This window comes from Eptesicus fuscus, chromosome 23 (genome assembly GCF_027574615.1).
Source record: "Eptesicus fuscus isolate TK198812 chromosome 23, DD_ASM_mEF_20220401, whole genome shotgun sequence".
In the NCBI taxonomy this organism is placed as follows: domain Eukaryota; kingdom Metazoa; phylum Chordata; class Mammalia; order Chiroptera; family Vespertilionidae; genus Eptesicus; species Eptesicus fuscus.
In genome coordinates, this window is record NC_072495.1 from 28,209,802 (window position 1) to 28,227,768 (window position 17,967).

Here is a 17,967-nt window from a genome sequence, read left to right on the forward strand (position 1 = left end):
CTGTGCTTCGGGTCCAGGTCAGGGCACAGGCCCGGGACATGGGCTCCATCCCCAGTGGGGGGCGTGCAGGAGGCGGCTGATCCATGATTCTCTCTCTCATCACTCATGTTTCCATCTCTCTCCCTCTTCCTCTCTGAAATCAATAAAAAATGTATTTAAAATAATAATAATAAGGTTAGGATCTCCTGTGTAGTGAACCAGGAAGTAGAGGGCGGCTGCCGAGGGCGGGGCGGAGCTTCCCCGCCGGAGACGAGAGAAGGTTCTGGAGCTCTGAGATTGCACAGCGGTGTGGGCATATTTACCATTAATGAACCGCACCGTGAAAAGCGGTGAACACGGCCACCTTCCTTCCTCGCCTGGCTGTTAGCACAACGCTAAAAAAAAAGACTTTCTATGACAACGTAATCAGAATTTGAACTCCCCAATCGGAAAAGGAAATGGGCTCAGAACAAATGTTGAGGAAGGAAATTTAAAGGCATGTAATGGAACACAAAAGGCGGGGGTTGGCGGGGGGCGGGAACCGCGGCGGCAGCACTCAGATGTGAATTGCGGGTAATCGTCCACTTTGGAGCCTGCGTGCGTCTCGCCGGCGCCGCGCGGGGCAGCGGGGCATTATCCCCAGCAGGTGGGCTGCGGCCGGCTCCGCGCGGGAAGGCCGCGGGGAGACTGTTAACCAACAAATGTGACAATGTCGCCTGCCCTTTGACCCACCTCCATGGATTCAAATGTATCTCGACAAGTTCCTCTCCGCATCCATCAGGGACGCGTGCCAAGGTGTTTGTGCCTAAATACAAACCGCGGGCTGTTCTGCGGCAGAAAAAGCCTCTTGAACATCGTGAGCCCGAGGGGTGGTGCCATGGAGACACGTGGGAGCTTTCTGGCTGGGCCTGAAACGAGAAATCACCTGCTTTCCTTTCTTTTTTAAATGTATTTTTATTGATTTCAGAGTGAGAGAGAGAGAGAGAGAGGAGAGAGAAACATCCATGATGAGCGAGAATCATCGATCGGCTGCCTCTTGCACGCCCCCCCCCCCCCCCCCACTGGGGAGGGAGCCTGCAACCCGGGCCTGTGCCCTTGACCGGAAATCAACGCATGACCTTCTGGATCCTAGGTCGATGCTCAACCACCGAGCCACGCCAGCCGGGTCGGTCGCCTGCCTTTCTTACTTCTGCTCGGCAGAAACGGACATGCTGGCCGGCACCCCAGCAGCCACCTTGGGCCACGAGGTGGCTGGGAGGACAGAGTCCGTGCCCTCGGCTGCTGAGGCAGAAATAAAGGTGGGGCCTGGGCCTCAGGGGGGGCCGGCCCTGCACCCCCATCCTCAGAGGTTCCTTTAGGTCAAAGCAGCAGTCTATTTGCCCTGGAGCCACGATGGCCGGTGCAGTGGACTGGACGGGACGGGGCGGCGAGGAGCGGTTCCTAGCCCGTGCACGGCTGGCCGCTGCCGTAGCCAAGGCCGCCCCGAGCCCTGCCCTTAAACAGCCCTGCACGTTCCATGGGTCACCGCAGGGAAGGGGGAGGCCCGTGGGAGCGGCTTCCAGGCCCCGGTGAGAACCGGGGTTCCCGGGGGGTGTGAGGAGCAGGGTTGGGGGTGGGCCCGGAGCACGAGGGACAGCCGGGGCGGAGAAGGGCTGGGTCAGCACACACGCCGGGCGCAGCCTCCTGCTAAGAGCTCCTCAGACCAAAGGAGCAGATCAAAGTAATTCCTTATTCGAGACAACGGTCTCGCCTCGGCGGCGGTAGGCCCACCATGGCCTCCACGGAGGGCGCCACTGTCACCGTGAAATGAAGGACCAGCAGGCGCCTTTGCAGTGAAGGGACAGGGAGAGCCCTGGTCCACGGACTCCCCCCCCCCCCCCGCCCCCGCCGCCAGCGCGTTTCCCCGTGGACGGCGCGCGAGCGCACCTGCTGTCACTAGGCAACCGTCCTGGCACCTGTCACTGAGAGACGAACGCCCGGCGGTCTCTCACCCCCGGAGAGTCACGCCCGTCAGCGTTCCCAACGGACGCCGAGGGGACACACCGGGCGGGTGCCCACGGGCCACCGCACGCGTCACCGTCGCAGGACACGCGCCGTGACGGGAGGAAGCGCACGCCGGTCGGGAGGCTAACCCAAGCCCTGCACCGTGAAGTCACGCCAGCAATCCATCACCCCTTCGCACCGCTCCCGCCGCGTCGGGAAGGCGGGGCCCCTGCTGTGCGGGCTGCAGACGTGGCCCGAGCCTGCTCTTCGCACAGACACCGCGGTGGGGTCCCCGGGCCACGGGCGGGTCCCGTCGGGGGGCAAGCCCATCCGCGTGGCACAAACACCCGGAGGCAGACAGACTGACGGCCGAAGCCTTTCGGATGAGATACACGGCGCACACAGATGACCCGGGAGCGCAAGGAGGCGGCTCACGCCTGCAGTGTTTGATGAGAAAAGGAGTTCTCACGTGAATAAGATGACACTTCCCCTTAAATCAATACACGGCGTGGCCAGATGATGATGATCTCTGAACGCATAATAATCTGGCCACTCAGTGTATATATATGTATGTTAGAGGCCCGGTGCGTGAATTCGTGCATGGGTGGGGTCCGGCCAGCCTGGCCAGGGGGAGGGGACATGGGCGGTTGGCTGGCCTGCCTGCTGGTCAAACTCCTGGTCGAGGGGACAATTTGCATATTAGCCTTTTATTATATAGCAGGCGTCCTCAAACTACGGCCTGCGGGCCACATGTGGGTGTTTTTGCCGTTTTGTTTTTTTACTTCAAAATAAGATATGTGCCGTGTGCATAGGAATTTGTTCATAGTTTTTTTTTTGAACTACAGTCCGGCCCTCCAACGGTCTGAGGGACAGTGAACTGGCCCCCTGTTTAAAAGTGTGAGGACCCCTGTTATATAGGATATACACTGAGTGGCCAGATTATTATACATTCAGAGATCACAATAGTCTGGCTTCTCTTAAAAAACCAGGAGAGCCGAAACCGGTTTGGCTCAGTGGATAGAGCGTCGGCCTGCGGACTGAGGGGTCCCAGGTTCGATTCCGGTCAAGGGCATGTACCTTGGTTGTGGTCACATCCCCAGTAGGGGGTGTGCAGGAGGCAGCTCGATGTTTCTCTCTCATCGATGTTTCTAACTCTCTATCCCTCTCTCTTTCCTCTCTGTAAAAAATCAATAAAATATATTTAAATAAAACAGGAGATCCTAGGAATTCAGAACATGGATTTCCTGCATGGCGATCACTGGCAGGTGTCTGCCACGCCCTGCCACGCCTCCTGCCACGCCCACACCACGCCTCCTGCGAGTGTCACTCACAGGCTCCGGCTGCTTGGTCTCTGCAGGTGCATGTGTGTGAGGCCCCTACGCAGTCACGTGGTGTGATGCAGACATTCACTCCATTATCGATTCTTCCCACGCCACGGAAGGCCCAACCCTAACACCTGGAGTCGGGTTCCTTCCTTCACAGGGCGCTATTCTTCTACTGTCGAGTAAGAGCGCTGTTTGAGTGGCTGTTTGCCGCAGCCGTCACGGTTCCCCGCGGCCCCCGCCTCCCCGTTTCCCACGGACGCCCCCGCCCACGTCTGGGTCACCGTGCGGAGCCTCCCTGACCCCGAGTCCCGTGGGACCGGCCCGGGGACGCGCTCACCATGGCCAGGGGGACGATGCCGACCAAGTCCTTGTGGCTCACGTAAATCTTGGAGACGCCCAAGTCCGACGTGATGTCCCCCGGATATTCGACCTGCCACGTGACGAGCTGCGTGGCCGGCGGGTCGCTGGGCGCTTCGACTTCCACGTCAATCTGCATGACCTCCTCGGGGGCGCCGGCGGCCCTGGGGAGAGGGGAGGGGAGGGGCTCTTAGGGGGAGGTGCCAGCTCGATCCGCAGTGTGGGGCGTGCAGGAGGCGGCTGATCCACGATATTCCCTCTCATCGTGGATGTTCCTCTCTCCCCCTCCCTCTCCCTTCCTCTCTGAAATGAATAAGAATAAAAAAGAGGGTTTCCTTCCCCCCCCTCACTCACTTATAACTGCTCGGATGCTGACCTCCAGCCTGTCTCACACGGACGGACGCCAGTGATCTTTGAAAGAGGGGGTGTTCTCCTCCGTGAGAGAGGCCCCCAGCATTTCGGGGTAACAGAGAAGGGACTAACGTGGGGTGAGGGGTGCAGAATCAGGAGACACAAAACGCCTTTGTGCAGGAGCAGGGCAAAAGGGCACAATTCTGTTTCCCTGGCATGGTCCTGGCGCTGCCCCCCCCTCCCCCATGTGATCGTGTCCCCCCTCCCCCCGGGATCGTGTCCCTCCCTCCCCCCGGGATCGTGTCTCCCGCTCGGGAGCCGGAGCAGCTGTGGGAGATGAAAATAGGAAGGAAACGAAGCTGCTCTCTCAGCCCCACGCCCTGACATTTCCCTAAACACGTTCCCTGGGACCTGGAGAGCTACTTTATTTTAAAATATTTCTTTCTGTTGGGAGTTTTTTTTTTTTTTTTCCTTTAAAAGGAATTCCATCTGCACGGCACAGACACACTCACTCTCCTGCCAGGGCTGCCGATGGCCCCATCCCTCCTGTCTGCCCACAGGTGACGGGCGGGTGGGGGCCTCCGAGGCTCCGGCACCCCATGGAGCCCCGCCTGCGATGGGGGGGTGGGGTGGGCAGAGCGATCCGGCACCACCGGCTCCTGCGCGTCTCCCCGTGGGGGCTGGCGAGGCAGGTGGGCGCCTCCCACCTCCGAACGGATCAGCTGCAGGTGGAACACGTCCCCCGTGGACTCCGCGCTGGAGAATTTCCCACGAAAAGTGTCCTCTCCGGGGCCTGGTGGGGCAGCTCCATTGGGTGGAGTGTCGTCCCGATACACCCAGGTTGTGGGTTCGACCTCTCAGAAGCAATCAATGGATGGGTACATAAAGGAGCAACCGATCGATGTTTCTCTACCCCCCACCCCCTTTCCTCTCTCTCTCAAATCAATTGTTAAAAAAACATCTCAGGTCCGGCCGCGGTGGCTCAGCAGCTGAGTATGGACCCACGAACCAAGAGGTTCCTGGTTCGATTCCCGGCCTGGGCGCAAGCCTGGGTTGCTGGCTCGATCCCTAGTAAGGGGCACGCAGCCCACGCATCGATGTTTCTGTCTCTCAATCCCTCTCCCTTCCTCTCCCTAATATCAATTTTAAAAATATATTTTTTGAAATCCCTGCTACATCTGGCAGCCCGGTGCCTCTTCTCCGGCCGCCCCCTCCATTTTTATTTAGTTTTAAGAGCGAATGCTAAGAGGTATTTGTCCATCACGACTCCCTCTTGGTCAGACACGTGAGCAGGCAGCTCCAAGGGAGGTGATTGGCGATGAAATCCTCGGCGTGTGGACACGGGATGCACCACGGCCCCCGGGGACGGATGGCCGACGGGCTGCCCCCCCCCCCAGGCATCTCCACTGACAGCCAAGCTACCCGTGAAACCTTCACCGCCTACACGGGGAACCGGCCGCTCAGCGCCGGCGCAAACGGGGGGCCGACACGGCGTCTCTCGCTCCAGCCGGGTCTCTGTGAGCTGGCGGCTGAGTTGCTGGAGGAGAGAGAGGTTCTACGCTCGTCTGAAGAGGCAAACAAGATGACTCATGGATCGTGAGGATAATTGCCACGTCTCCTAACGGCTTTCTCGACTCCCACCTGACATGACAGATGGACGCCCCGGGAGGCTCCGACGTTGAGCTCTTTCGCGATGAAACATAATTCAAACGTGGATCTGGGGAGCCCTCACGCCGGAGCGGGCTCGGTGTCTGTGAGCTGAGCAGGGAGCGCCAGCGTGCGCGGGCCCACCGGCCTCGGATCGACACACCGGTGTGTGCCCGCCCCCCAGGGCTGCGGGTTCGAGGCGGGAGAGTTAACCTGCTGCTCGCCTGACGTCGTCTCAGCCTTCGGACGTCCACCCATGAACCTCGGGGGTTGTGCCGCCGACGTGAGATTTTACCGCGTGGAAGGCCATCTGGCCCACATCAGCTCTCTCCGGGCGAGACGCCGGCTAAAGGCAGTGGGACGTCCGGCGGGGAGAACGGGCTGTGGGTGAACCAGAGCCGGAAGGAACCCTGAGGATGGAACCAGTTACGTGACCTCATGGTCTCCGGGAGCGTCTGGTTTCTCAACCTGAAAGCGTGGCTCCGTGGCTGAGCGTCGTCCCGTGCACCAGGAGGTCACGGTTCAATTCCGTGGTCAAGGGCACAGGCCCGGGGTGTGGGCTCGATCCCCAGTAGGGGGCGTGCAGGAGGCAGCCGATCCATGATTCTCTCTCATCATGGATGTTTCTCTCTCTCTCTAAAAAAATCAATAAAAACGGATTAAAAAAAAAAAGCTTTGAAATTGATCAATCATTGCAACCATCTCCTAGAAACGTGGACAGGCCTCTGAGGATGTGTGCGGGGTGGGGGGTGGGGGGCACAGAGGTGGGGGGAGCCCTGAGCAGCCTGGGGGTATCCCTCACACAGCCAACCTGGTGCTGTGCCGTTGTGGGGGACACGACCTGGGCCTCTGGATGGACCGCCCCGTGCCGGCGACGATGGGGGGGGGACGGAAGGGGGCCTTCACGCACAGCACTGAGGACGGCACCGGGCAGAGCCCGCGAGGGCTTTGGGAGGCATCCTGTTGGGATAAGCTCCCGGCTGAGCTGGGTACGAGGCCTGAGGTGAGTTTTGCTTAGTGTTTGGGGGGCGATGGCGATGTCCGCTGCGGGTTCAGCAAAGGTAGTTCTTTCCTTTCTCCTTGTCTAGCTGGGTTCTGACCTGTTCCTTCACTGGAGGCATTAGCCCTGGAGCGGGCTGCGGGCGCTGTCCGAGGTGCTGAGGTCACAGCGGATGGGGGCGCTGTCCGAGGTGCTGAGGTCACAGCGGATGGGGGCGCTGTCCGAGGTGCTGAGGTCACAGCGGATGGGGGCGCTGTCCAAGGTGCTGGGGTCACAGCGGGTGCGGGGGCGCTGTCCGAGGTGCTGAGGTCACAGCGGATGCGGGGGCCCGCTGTCCGAGGCGCTGATGTCACAGCGGATGGGGGCGCTGTCCGAGGTGCTGAGGTCACAGTGGCTGCTGCGCTGTCCGAGGTGCTGAAGACCCTGTGCCCCAACCCCGCAGAGCCTTGGCTGGAGAAAGGGCACCCCTCGCCTCAGAGGGAACTTTAATGAAAGATGCAAGAGCGCCCCAGCCGGTGTGGCTCCGTGGATAGAGCATCGGCCTGTGGACCGAAGGGTCCCGGGTTCGATTCCGGTCAAGAGCACGTACCTCGGTTGCAGGCTCCTCTATGTCCCAGACCCTGGTCAGGGCGAGTGCAGGAGGCAACCCATCGAGGTGTTTCTCTCCCATCGATGTTTATCTCTCTCTCCCCCTCCCTTCCTCTCTGAAATCCAAACCGGCTAGGGCGAGCCAAGCTGTTTTCAGCACAGCCCTCGCCACCGCTACTCTCGCCACACTTTTCCGGTGGCGACTGGGAAGCCATCGGGGGGGGGGGGTGCAGGTGACGGGCGCAGCCGCGACCCACAAGATGAACTCTGAGACGGAGCACGCGTGGGCGCCGAGCGGTGTTGTTGCTCACGGAGGGCCTCGGGGGCCAGCAGGAGGTAACCGCCCGGAGTCGCGGGCGCACTCATCACTCCGGCCTCCTGGGCCTGTGCCTTTAATTCAATCAGCGGTTCTGTTTAATGAGCCTGAGGACTGGTAATAAACGGCGAACAGGCGCCATCCTGGGGAGGCGGCCGCTCTGGCCTGCGATTTAACGCCCTGGAAACGCAGGTTAGCCCCATCTGGTCGGCATCTGAATGTGGCCATCACTCGGCTGCCAATCCCACACACACAGACACACACACGGGCGGTGAAAGTGGAGGCTCAGTGTGTGCTCCGTGGGAACGGGAACAGGAAACTGTCCCTGCAATGTTCTCAGAGCTGCACCTGTCAGCTGGGGGGCAGCCATGACTGAAGGTCTATGAGTGAGGGAGGGAATGAATGAGTGAGTGAGGGAGGGAATGAATGATCAACGTGATGATGAATGAACTGAATGAATGAATGAACAACTGAATGGATAAATGACAAGGCACTTGGATCAACAAGCGGAGAACGCAACAGCTGAACCTGAGAATGACTCACAAAACCCACGTTACCAGAAACACCTGTGGCCGCACGGACACACGCCGATTCCCTGATTCCGGCCGGGGCCCAGGCGAGTTTCCGCATAAGAAACACGCTGTGGAGCGCCTTGTAGGAGAGGCAGCGGGCGGGCGGTTTTATCCAGAAATGGAGGCACCGGCGAGGGAGGAGTATATTGTGTGTGCATGCCCCTCACGTGACGTCCACCTTCTGGAATGACTGTTGAAGTAGAAAGATGTACACACACAGACACCACCCCCGCTCAGGTGCGCACACGGACAAGTACGCGGGACAGCGCGCGCCGATCACGCGCGACCACGGGCACGCGCCGCTGCAGCCTCTCGGACGAGACGTGAACGCCTCCTGTCTTTAGCCACTTCTGCTCCAGCAACAAGCGCCGCGTGCGAGAGGCCCCGTCGCCCTGCGGGGGCCGAGGCCCCGGGGGACGGCTCGCCGACGGGAATTAGGGATCGCCCCTTCCAGCAACTCGCGAAGCTAATGTGTCGCCAACATTAGGCAGCGCGCCCACGCGGCTCTCGCGTCTATAAAATAAGCATATGGAGTGTGGAAGCCTGCGTGCCCATAAATAGCCACACACACATTGGAGTGCCGTGTGACTTCCGACTTGGATGTGACGGGACTCAGCCCGGGGAGCGCGGTAACGCACAGAACAGGGTAAACACCACGCACGCGCCTCGACGCAACACAGGAACACGATGGCCGGACGGTGCGGGGCGCTGAGGGCACCCACAAACACGCGGGCAAGACGCTGGCGGGCTGGAACACCTGTTAACCTCGGTCACGCTGCGGGCGGCCTCCAGGACACATTTTTGGTTTTTATACTTCTTTTATTTTTAAACTGGAGGCTCGGTGCATGAAATCCGTGCACTGGGGCAGGGCCGGTGTCCCTCAGCCCAGCCTGCACCCTCTCCAATCTGGGACTCCTTGGGGGATCGGGCCTACACCGGCAGTCGGACATCCCTCTCACAATCCGGGATGGCTGGCTCCCAACCACTCGCCTGCCTGCCAGCCTGATCACCCCCTAACCACTCCCCTGCCAGCTTGATCACCCCCTAACCACTCCCCTGCCAGCCTGATCACCCCCTAACCACTTCCCTGCCAGCCTGATCACCCCCTAACCACTCCCCTGCCAGCCTGATCGACACCTAACTACTCCCCTGCTGGCCCGAGTGCCCCCAACTGCCCTCCATCTTGTGGCGGCCATCTTTGACCACATGGGGGAGGCCATCTTGTGCGAGGGCATGAGGATCAATTTTCATATTACCTCTTTATTATATAAGATGAGAGAGAATCATTGACCGGCTGCCTCCTGCATGCCCCCCACTGGGGATCAAGCCCACAACCCGGGCACGTGCCCTGACCGGGAATCAAACCGTGACCTGGTTCCTAGGTTGACACTCAACCACTGAGCCCCGCCGGCCGGGCCTGACTTGCTTTTGGTGCGGAACCGTGTAAGACGTGCTTGCGATCGTGTGGTCGTCGGTTCAGAAATAAGGATGGAGCTTTTGCTCCGCCGCCCCCCCCCCGCCCCCCTCATCTGTTGGAAATGCCTGTGGTCCCCGCTCCGGGGCCACGTCGCATGTGTCCTTGGCTGAGGGCGGCGGATGTTGGCGGGATGCTCGCTCCTCCCCACGCGCTCGGCCGCGACCCCGCCCAGCAGCATTTCTTCTGGAAATCTCTGTCCTCCCCAGCTCACAGGGCTGGAGCACTTTTCCCCATAAGCAACTAGACTCAGTGTGATGTAATCCTTCCTTCTCCCCGCACTGCTGTCTCAAACGTTATGCATTTTTATAAAAAAAACACACACACACACACAACATTTTGGTACATGTTCAAACTCAAATGTCACAATGCAAAAAAAAAAAAATGTCTTAAGGACTTCAATACGAGAATTCTCCCTCTCTCTCTCTTTTTTTTTTTTTTTTTTGCAGAATAATTATTTGGGGGGAAAAGATGCCTTAGACTTCTTCATGTCCTTGTCAGAGACCTGAATGAACCCTAAACTTTGAACTCCGAACCTTATGTTTCCTATCACACAGCCACTGGCCACATGTGGCTACTAAATGCTAAAATGTGGCCCAGCCGGCGTGGCTCCGTGGCTGAGCATCAACCTATGAACCAGGAGGTCAGGGTTCATTCCCGGTCGGGGCACAGGCCCGGGTTGTGGGCTCCATCCCCAGTGGGGGGGGGGCGTGCAGGAGGCAGCCAATCCATGATTCTCTCTCATCACGGATGTTTCTCTCTCTCTCCCTCTCCCTTCCTCTCAGAAATCAATAAAAAGATATTTTTTAAAATGTGGCCATTTCAGCCACGAGGCAGGATTTTAAATTTAATTTTCACTTAGTCTTCCGCGGCCGCCGGTGTCCAGCGGCATCCACATTGGACAGCACAGTGTGAGCGGGGTTTTTTTTTCTTTGTTTGTTTTGGTTAATTCTCACCTGAGGGTATTTTCCCATTGACTGTAGAGAGAGAGGAAGAGAGAGGGAGAGACAGAGAGAAACGTGGATGTGACAGAATCACATCGATGGGTTGCCTCCTGCATGTGCCCGACCAGGGCCTGGGCCAGGGAGGAGCCTGCAGCCGAGGTACATGCCCCCGACCGGAATCGAACCCCGGGACCCGTCGGTCTGCAGGCCGAGGCTCTACCCACTGAGCCACACCGGCCGGGGCCATAGGCGGAGTGTTGACCCCCATGTCACACCAGCGAGAGGCAGGGGGAGGAGCACCACGTGGGTTTAAAAATACCCGGTTATTTATACCGGCCCTCGCGGTGCCCGCGGAGGACGCCCACGGCCCGCCGGCGAGCAGGCGCAGCTGTTCCCTGTTTGCCGCTCGGCTCCTCCCGGCAGGTTCCCACGGGTTCTCCTTTCAAGCTCCCCCACCCCCAGTTGTCCTTCCCGTCCCAGGGCCGCTCGCTCGCTGTCCTCACCTGACCTGCACCTGTGTGCCTGGCTCACTCCCACCGCCTGCACCTGGGACCCCTGCCTCCCAGCCCTCCGACCCCGGCCTCCGACCCCAGCCTCCGACCCCCGGCCTCTGACCCCCGGCCTCGCTTAGTGTCAACCCATCGCCTCTTCTTCTTCCTCCCGACTCCATAGCATCGGTTCCGACTTGAAAGGGTGTCTTTGCTTTGTGCATATGCTTATTTATTTACTAAAATATATTTTTTATTGATTTTTTTTTAGAGGGAGAGGGAGAGGCAGATAGGAACATCCACGATGAGAGAGAATCATGGATGGGCTGCCTCCTGCACGCCCCCACACTGGGGATCGAGCCCATAACCCGGGCCTGTGCCCTGACCCGGAATCGAACCCTGACCTCCTGGTTCCTAGGCCGACGCTCAACCACGGAGCCACGCCGGCCGGGCTGAAAGGGGGTTTTCTTCATTCCTAACCAGGTAAACGCAGAACAAAACCCCAGAGAGAGCGTTTCCCCTTCGGGTTAGCGAGGAGCGGGCTCCCACCCAGCCGGGCGGTGGTGGGGACGTCAGCGCCTTTACAAGTTGCCGTCAGAGAAAATGAATTGGCTCCACGTCCTGGAAATGAATCCGGGGCGTCCGTCATAAAACAGCCACCGGTTCCCTGGCCCGTAAATCTCACGTGGGAATCTGTCTTCGGAAATAAAACCTCCAGCGTCTGAGGGTGTGTGCAGAATTATTCATGGTGACGACAATATTTGCAAGGCGCTATCCACTCTGGCGGAATAAATTATGGTAAAACCAGCCGGTTGGTTATTATGCAGATGTTTAACAAAGAAAGCATCCAATCGATAGGTATTGATCTGGAAGAATATGCAGGACATATTTTCAGGTTAAAAAAAAATAAAAGTAAATCTCAGTTTATTATTTTTTTTAATGCCCCACACTGCAGACATTTAGGCAGGCGTGGCTGGCACTTGAGGTCTGAAATGATACCGTTTGATAATTCCCCTTCTTCCTCTTTTGCATGAAAAAGTGCTGTGAAGGGAGAATTAGCCTGGGCAGTGTGGCCCAGTGGTTGAGCGTCAACTTATGAACCAGGAGGTCAGGGTTCGATTCCTGCTCAGGGCACATGCCTGGATTGTGGGCTTGGTCCCCAGTAGGGGGCGTGCAGGAGGCAGCTGATCCATGATTGTCTTTCATCATTGATGTTTCTCTCTCTCTCTCACTTCCTCTCTGAAATCAATTTTAAAAACTGTATATTTTTTGAAAATAAAATAAAAGAGAGAATCAAACCCCGGGTGGGGAGAGCCACAGGGACAGCATGACCGGCTGTGCTGTAGTCTCTCCGCCGGTGATGCCGGGAGTGCCTGCCCTGTCTCGTCACAGAAAGCACTGTCCTCCCTCGCCTTTCGGTGGCTCGCTCGTTAGGGCACCTGATTCGTCTAGAGCGAGGCTGGCAAATGGATTTCATTCAGGAGCTGCATCGGGCCGATGGGTGCTGGCTGCCCGGAGCCATGTCAGGGCTCAGGGAAGACTGTCACCATTCATCATCAGTGTCTCCCCCAGGCGGGGACGGGGCCTGGCGCAGGAGCCAGCCAGCAGGCCGCCCACCTACTTCTAGGTGCCGTTCACGACAGACCTTCCGTGACGGGCAACGGAAACACTGCGTCCTAAAGGGGAAGGCGCCAGCCAGTACGGTAACGTGGCTGGATTCTTACAAACGTCCTCTCAGGCACACGGTGACGCCTGAAATTACTTACGGTGATGTGCGTGGACGAGCAGTAAAAACACGTCCCCACTTTTGACAAGGAAAGACCGCTGCATCTTAATTTTCAAAAATACATTTCCCAGTCCTCACAATTTCAGGCACGAAATTCAATTCATTAAAGATAAACAGCGCATCAGCATGAACTTCCTTCAATCTGAAGCAGCCTCGTGGGTAAGTCTCCTGGGCAGCTTTGGCTGAGGAAATATTTGACATCTTTGGGAAATTACCTAAAACAATTTTCCAGCTGGTTTTAAATCATCTCTTCAAAGATGGACTTTTCTCTATGAGCATTATATTTGTTGGATACTAAAGACAGTTCAATGATGATGACGATGATGATGGTGATGGTGAAGATGGTGATGGTGATGGTGAGGATGGTGATGGTGATGGTGAAGATGGTGATGGTGATGGTTGTGATGGTGATGGTGGTGATTGTGATGGTGATGGTGAAGATGGTGATGGTGATGGTGGTGATGGTGATGGTGGTGATGGTGAGGACGATAATGGTGGTGATGATGGTGATGGTGGTGATGATGGTGATGGTGGTGATGGTGATGGTGAGGATGATGATGGTGGTGATGATGGTGATGGTGGTGGTAATGATGATGATGGTGGTGATGATGGTGATGGTGGTGATGGTAAAACTGAGGCACAGAGAGATTAAGCAATTGGCCCAGGCTCCAACACGCGTGTTTCATGGGTCCCCTGGCAGGCTCTCCCTGGCAGAACGTGTCATCTAGTTCAGAGACCCACGTCCTCTAAAGAGCTGTGTGACCGTGGCCACGTCACCCTCCTCTTCCTGAGGCTTTGTCCGCTCACGTGAGCTGGGGGATGAGCCACGCCTCACAGGAAGTCCGTGAGGATGCGAAGCCCCCGTGTGGGAACACGCCGAACCATCCCTCCTGCTCAGGGCTCACATGTGCTTTTGCTGAAATGTCTGCATCTCGTGTGGGTTGAGAACAGGACGTGTGGATGGCATGAGGCCAGAGACGGATACACTCGAGGAGGAAGATGCTCAGGGCCCGGCCGCCCGGACGCACCAGCATCCCTGCCCCTTGTTCAGACACATCACCGAATTCAAGGCGGCTGGACCCTTTCGGGTCTGATCCTGCTCATTCTGCCTCACTCTGCCTCCCGGCTTTTGTAAGAAAAAAGGTGAGTTTAAGAGTACATTTCCCCCCAATTTTCTACAGGAGGAAAGTACAATCATGCCGTGTGGAGTGCCGAAATGCCACAGGTGTTGCTTTTGCTTCAAGGAGCACTTTCCCGGTAACTAACTGCCGCGTTCACAGACTTACAGGGGCTACGTCCCACGGAGCCAGCCCGACCGCCCTCTCCCCTCTTATCCCTGCCCTACTGCTCAGCGCTCTTCGTCCTCTCTGGGATTTTTAAAAAATATGTTTTTATTGATTTCAGAGAGGAAGGGAGAGGGAGAGAAAGGTAGAAACATCCATGACGAGAGACTCGGGGATCGGCTGCCTCCTGCACGCCCCCCTACTGGGGATGGAGCCCACAACCCGGGCATGTGCTCCAACTGGGAATCGAACCCGTGACCTCCTGGTTCCTAGGTCGATGCTCAACCCCTGAGCCACGCCGGCCTGGCTCTGAGATCCTTATTTTAAAGGGAAACCGGGTTCAGCGGCATCACCTGTTCCCAAGACGGTGGGTCCGGCTGGGCTGGGCCGGACAAGAGCTCTGGGCACGGAGTCCTGCCTGCCCGGCATCGGCTTCTGAGTGAGCAGGGCCACCTCCAGCCGAGGGGACCTGGTCCGGGCGCCCCGCCCCTCCACCCACTGCTCTCCGGGTGGAGACGGGGTGTCCACGGGTCCTGTGCCGCGGATTCCCGTGGCCGGTGACTGACACGTGGGAGGGAGTTGTCAGCACCTTCCCCAGCACCGAGGGGGCACTGGACAAATACTAACACGTCCCTGCTGTCCACCCCGCCTTGCTTACCTCCCGCACGCCCGACCCACTCGGACGGCGGAAACTGACGCGTGCCCCCCCCCACCCCCACACACACACACACACACCCGTCCGGGCAGCGGAAAGCCGGCTCGGCGGGGACGCCTGGTCCAGCGGCCGTGGGTCGAGAAGATGTCCTCCTCTCTAATAACAATTTATCTAGCCGAGCCTCCATCCATCATTCCCCCCGTGGCAGCCGTTACGCATCCGTAACTACCTGTAACAGCTCTCGCCAATGATGTTCATTCATCAACTCACTCCATCAGCGAACGTCCATTAATTACGTTCCCCCGGGAGGACGCGGGGCTGCGGGCACGTCCGAGTTCTGCAGGGAACGCCGGGCGGCCGTCCAGCCGCGATGAGTTATGAGCCCCCCAACCCCACCCCCCACCCCCGGCCCTAACGGCACTGAGCTCGCTCTTACTGGTTCTCACACATCATTCCCCGAGCCTGGCATGCTCGGCCCCCTCCCCCCTTGTGGCTTCTGGCGGAAACTCCTATTCCTCCTTCAACACTCAGCCTGCGTGTCACCGCCTCCGGGAAGTCTGCCCAGATATGCCCAGGGCTGAGGAACAACCTCGCGGCCTCGCTAGGAGGAGTGTGCACACCTCCCCCTCGAGTTGGAGAAAAGCCCTTAAACGCCGGGAACTGTCCCGGGTGCTGAAGGAGAAACCGGACGGGGTCTAAGTGCGACGTAAACGTGCGCATTCAGTGGATAAGTGAGGATACACAGGAAAAGATGCGCCCGTGGTTACAATCCAACACAGAAAGAAAGCAGTGCTTTTGCAAGTGCTTGAACGGAAAAAGACAGTAACACAAACCTGGCTTAGACCAAAAAAGAATAATAACAAATGCATTGGCGTCAATTCCTCCTGAATTCCAATGGCGGTCTCCATCCAGGCCAGGCGGAACCCAGGGTTTAAGCTCTGTAGTCAGGACGCGCTCAGGGCCTGCGTTTCTCAGTCTCCACGTGACACCCCCACCCCCCCCACCCCCCCACCCCCCACCCCCCCACCCCCACCCCCAGGTGCCCAGCATCAGGCTGAGGTGAGGCCGGCTCCACCCCCTCCCTGAACACAGCTGCTTCCTTCCCAATAGCTCCGCCCAAATCCTGGGAAGGAATCCCATTGGCCAGGCTGGTGTCACATGACCCTCCCCCAACCAATCCCTGCGGCCCAGGGGATGGGCTGTTCTGATAGGCCAGGCTGGGTTGGGTGCCCGGCCCTGTTACCAGGGGGAGGAAGTGGGAGGGAGGCGGTTCCCCTCTTCCTGGGGGGGGGTGGGCAGCAGGGCAGGAGGAGAGGCCCAGCGCTGGCCTTGACCAGTGACAATGGCTGGACGTTCGGAAACAGGGGAGAGGTCGCCCCCAAAGGCCCTGACTGCTGGGGTACAGGGGTCACCCTCATTCGGGAGGAGGCTGAGCCCGCCAGGCAGTGGGGAGACCGGCAGGGCAGCTGAGTCAGACGTCCCCGGAGAGTGAGCTCATTCCATCACCAGGGACCGTGGGAGCTGGGGGGCTGGGGGCAGAGCCCACGGACAGCGGACCCAGCGGCCAGGGTGGAGGGGCCTCCTCCGCGCGTGGGAGCGGCCTCAGGAGGAGCAGGGACCGCTCGGAGGCCAGCATTGCTGGGCACTGACAAGGCTCCCCTTGTCCTGGCTGCCGCCTCCAGGGGGCGCGGGCGAGCGAGCGAGGAGTGGTGACCCGGTCCCTGTCAGTGGCACTCGGACTGCAGCCACTCATGGCTGAGCCCCTGACCCCGAGGACTCGTGGCTGACCCCTGACCCCGTGGCCTCGTGGCTGACCCCCTGACCCCGAGGACTCGTGGTTGACCCCCTGCTCCCTGTGGACTCGTGGCTGACCCCCTGACCCCGTGGACTCGTGGCTGACCCCCTGACCCCGTGGACTCGTGGCTGACCCCCTGACCCCGAGGACTCGTGGCTGACCCCCTGCTCCCTGTGGACTCGTGGCTGACCCCCTGACCCCATGGACTCGTGGTTGACCCCCTGCTCCCTGTGGACTCGTGGCTGACCCCCTGCTCCCTGTGGACTGGTGGCTGATCCCGTGGTGACCAGAGACGCAGAGGGGGGAAGCCACATCCCAACCGGCCTCTGACACCCTCATTAGTGCTCATTACCGTGAGGAGCTGTGACAGGCACCGATGCAGACGTCAGCGAGCCTCATGCCCGCACCCCGGGGGACCATCAAACCACCTGGGGTCCCCGCCACCCCTCAGAGGCTCGGGCAGCTGCCCAGACTGCAGACCTCCGTCCGAGGCCTGGGGTTTCGTTTCCCACCCTTTCCTGTTCCCACGGTGAACCCCTGAGACACGGATCCGCCACGCAGCAGGCCCACACACGTCCCCGGCTGGTCTCGGCCCCTCCCGCCGCCTCCTCTTCCCGTCACGCCTCGTAAAGCGGCCTTCCCGTGGGGTCCTGGTAACTGCTCACCCCGACAGCCCGGTGCGCTCCAATTACCCCAGCCCGGGTGCCCCCCGGCTTCCCCCGGCGCTGAGATAAATCTCTGTTAACGGCGCGCGCCTGTGAGACCTGGCCTCCTCCAGATGGAGACAGATGTTTTGCTTCTTTTTTTTTTTAAACTTCATTTTTTAAAACTTATTTTTCAATTACACGGGGCGAGCACGGTGGCGTGGTTTCCGGGTGCTTGGCGTTCCCGATGGTGCCCGCTCTCACGTGGCCCCAACGACGGGGCCCTGGGAATCCCGCCCCGACGCTGAGCTCCGCACCCCCTCCCCCCACCCCCGTCCCCTGACGTGTTACCACAACCAAACCTCCCCTCCCCCACCCGGCGAAGAGCACGGCCCACGAGCAGGGACCTGGAGAGCCAGGGGAAGGACACCCACCGTTCACGCCCCCACGACACAGGACAGAGTCCACGGGGCCGTGCAGAGAGCAGCCCTGGCTGGTGGCTCAATGGTTAGAGCGTGGGCCCACGCCACGAGGTTTGAGCGTTTGATTCCCGGTCAAGGGCACGTACGCGGATTGCGGGTTCCATCCTGACCCCAGTCCGGGCGCGTGTGTGGGGGGCAACCCATCAGTGTGTCTCTCTCACGTCCATGTTTCTCTCTCTGTCTCCCCCCTCTCTCCCTCCCTCCTTCCTACGCTCTCTACAAGTCATGGGAGACATATCTCCGGGCGAGGATGAACCAAAGACCAGACCAGACCCCCGCCGGGCCTCGGGCGTGGGAT

The 17,967-nt window shown here is 59.2% G+C and overlaps 1 protein-coding gene across 1 annotated transcript in view; it reads right to left on the reverse strand.

Annotated features, from left to right (window-relative positions):
* Window positions 1-17,967, reverse strand: part of TMEM132D (transmembrane protein 132D) — a 56,303-nt gene that overhangs the window by 20,569 nt on the left and 17,767 nt on the right. Inside the window, exon 4 of the mRNA XM_054712870.1 lies at window positions 3,625-3,808. Coding sequence (XP_054568845.1) covers window positions 3,625-3,808 — 184 coding nt within the window. The remainder of the gene's footprint in view (window positions 1-3,624; window positions 3,809-17,967) is intronic.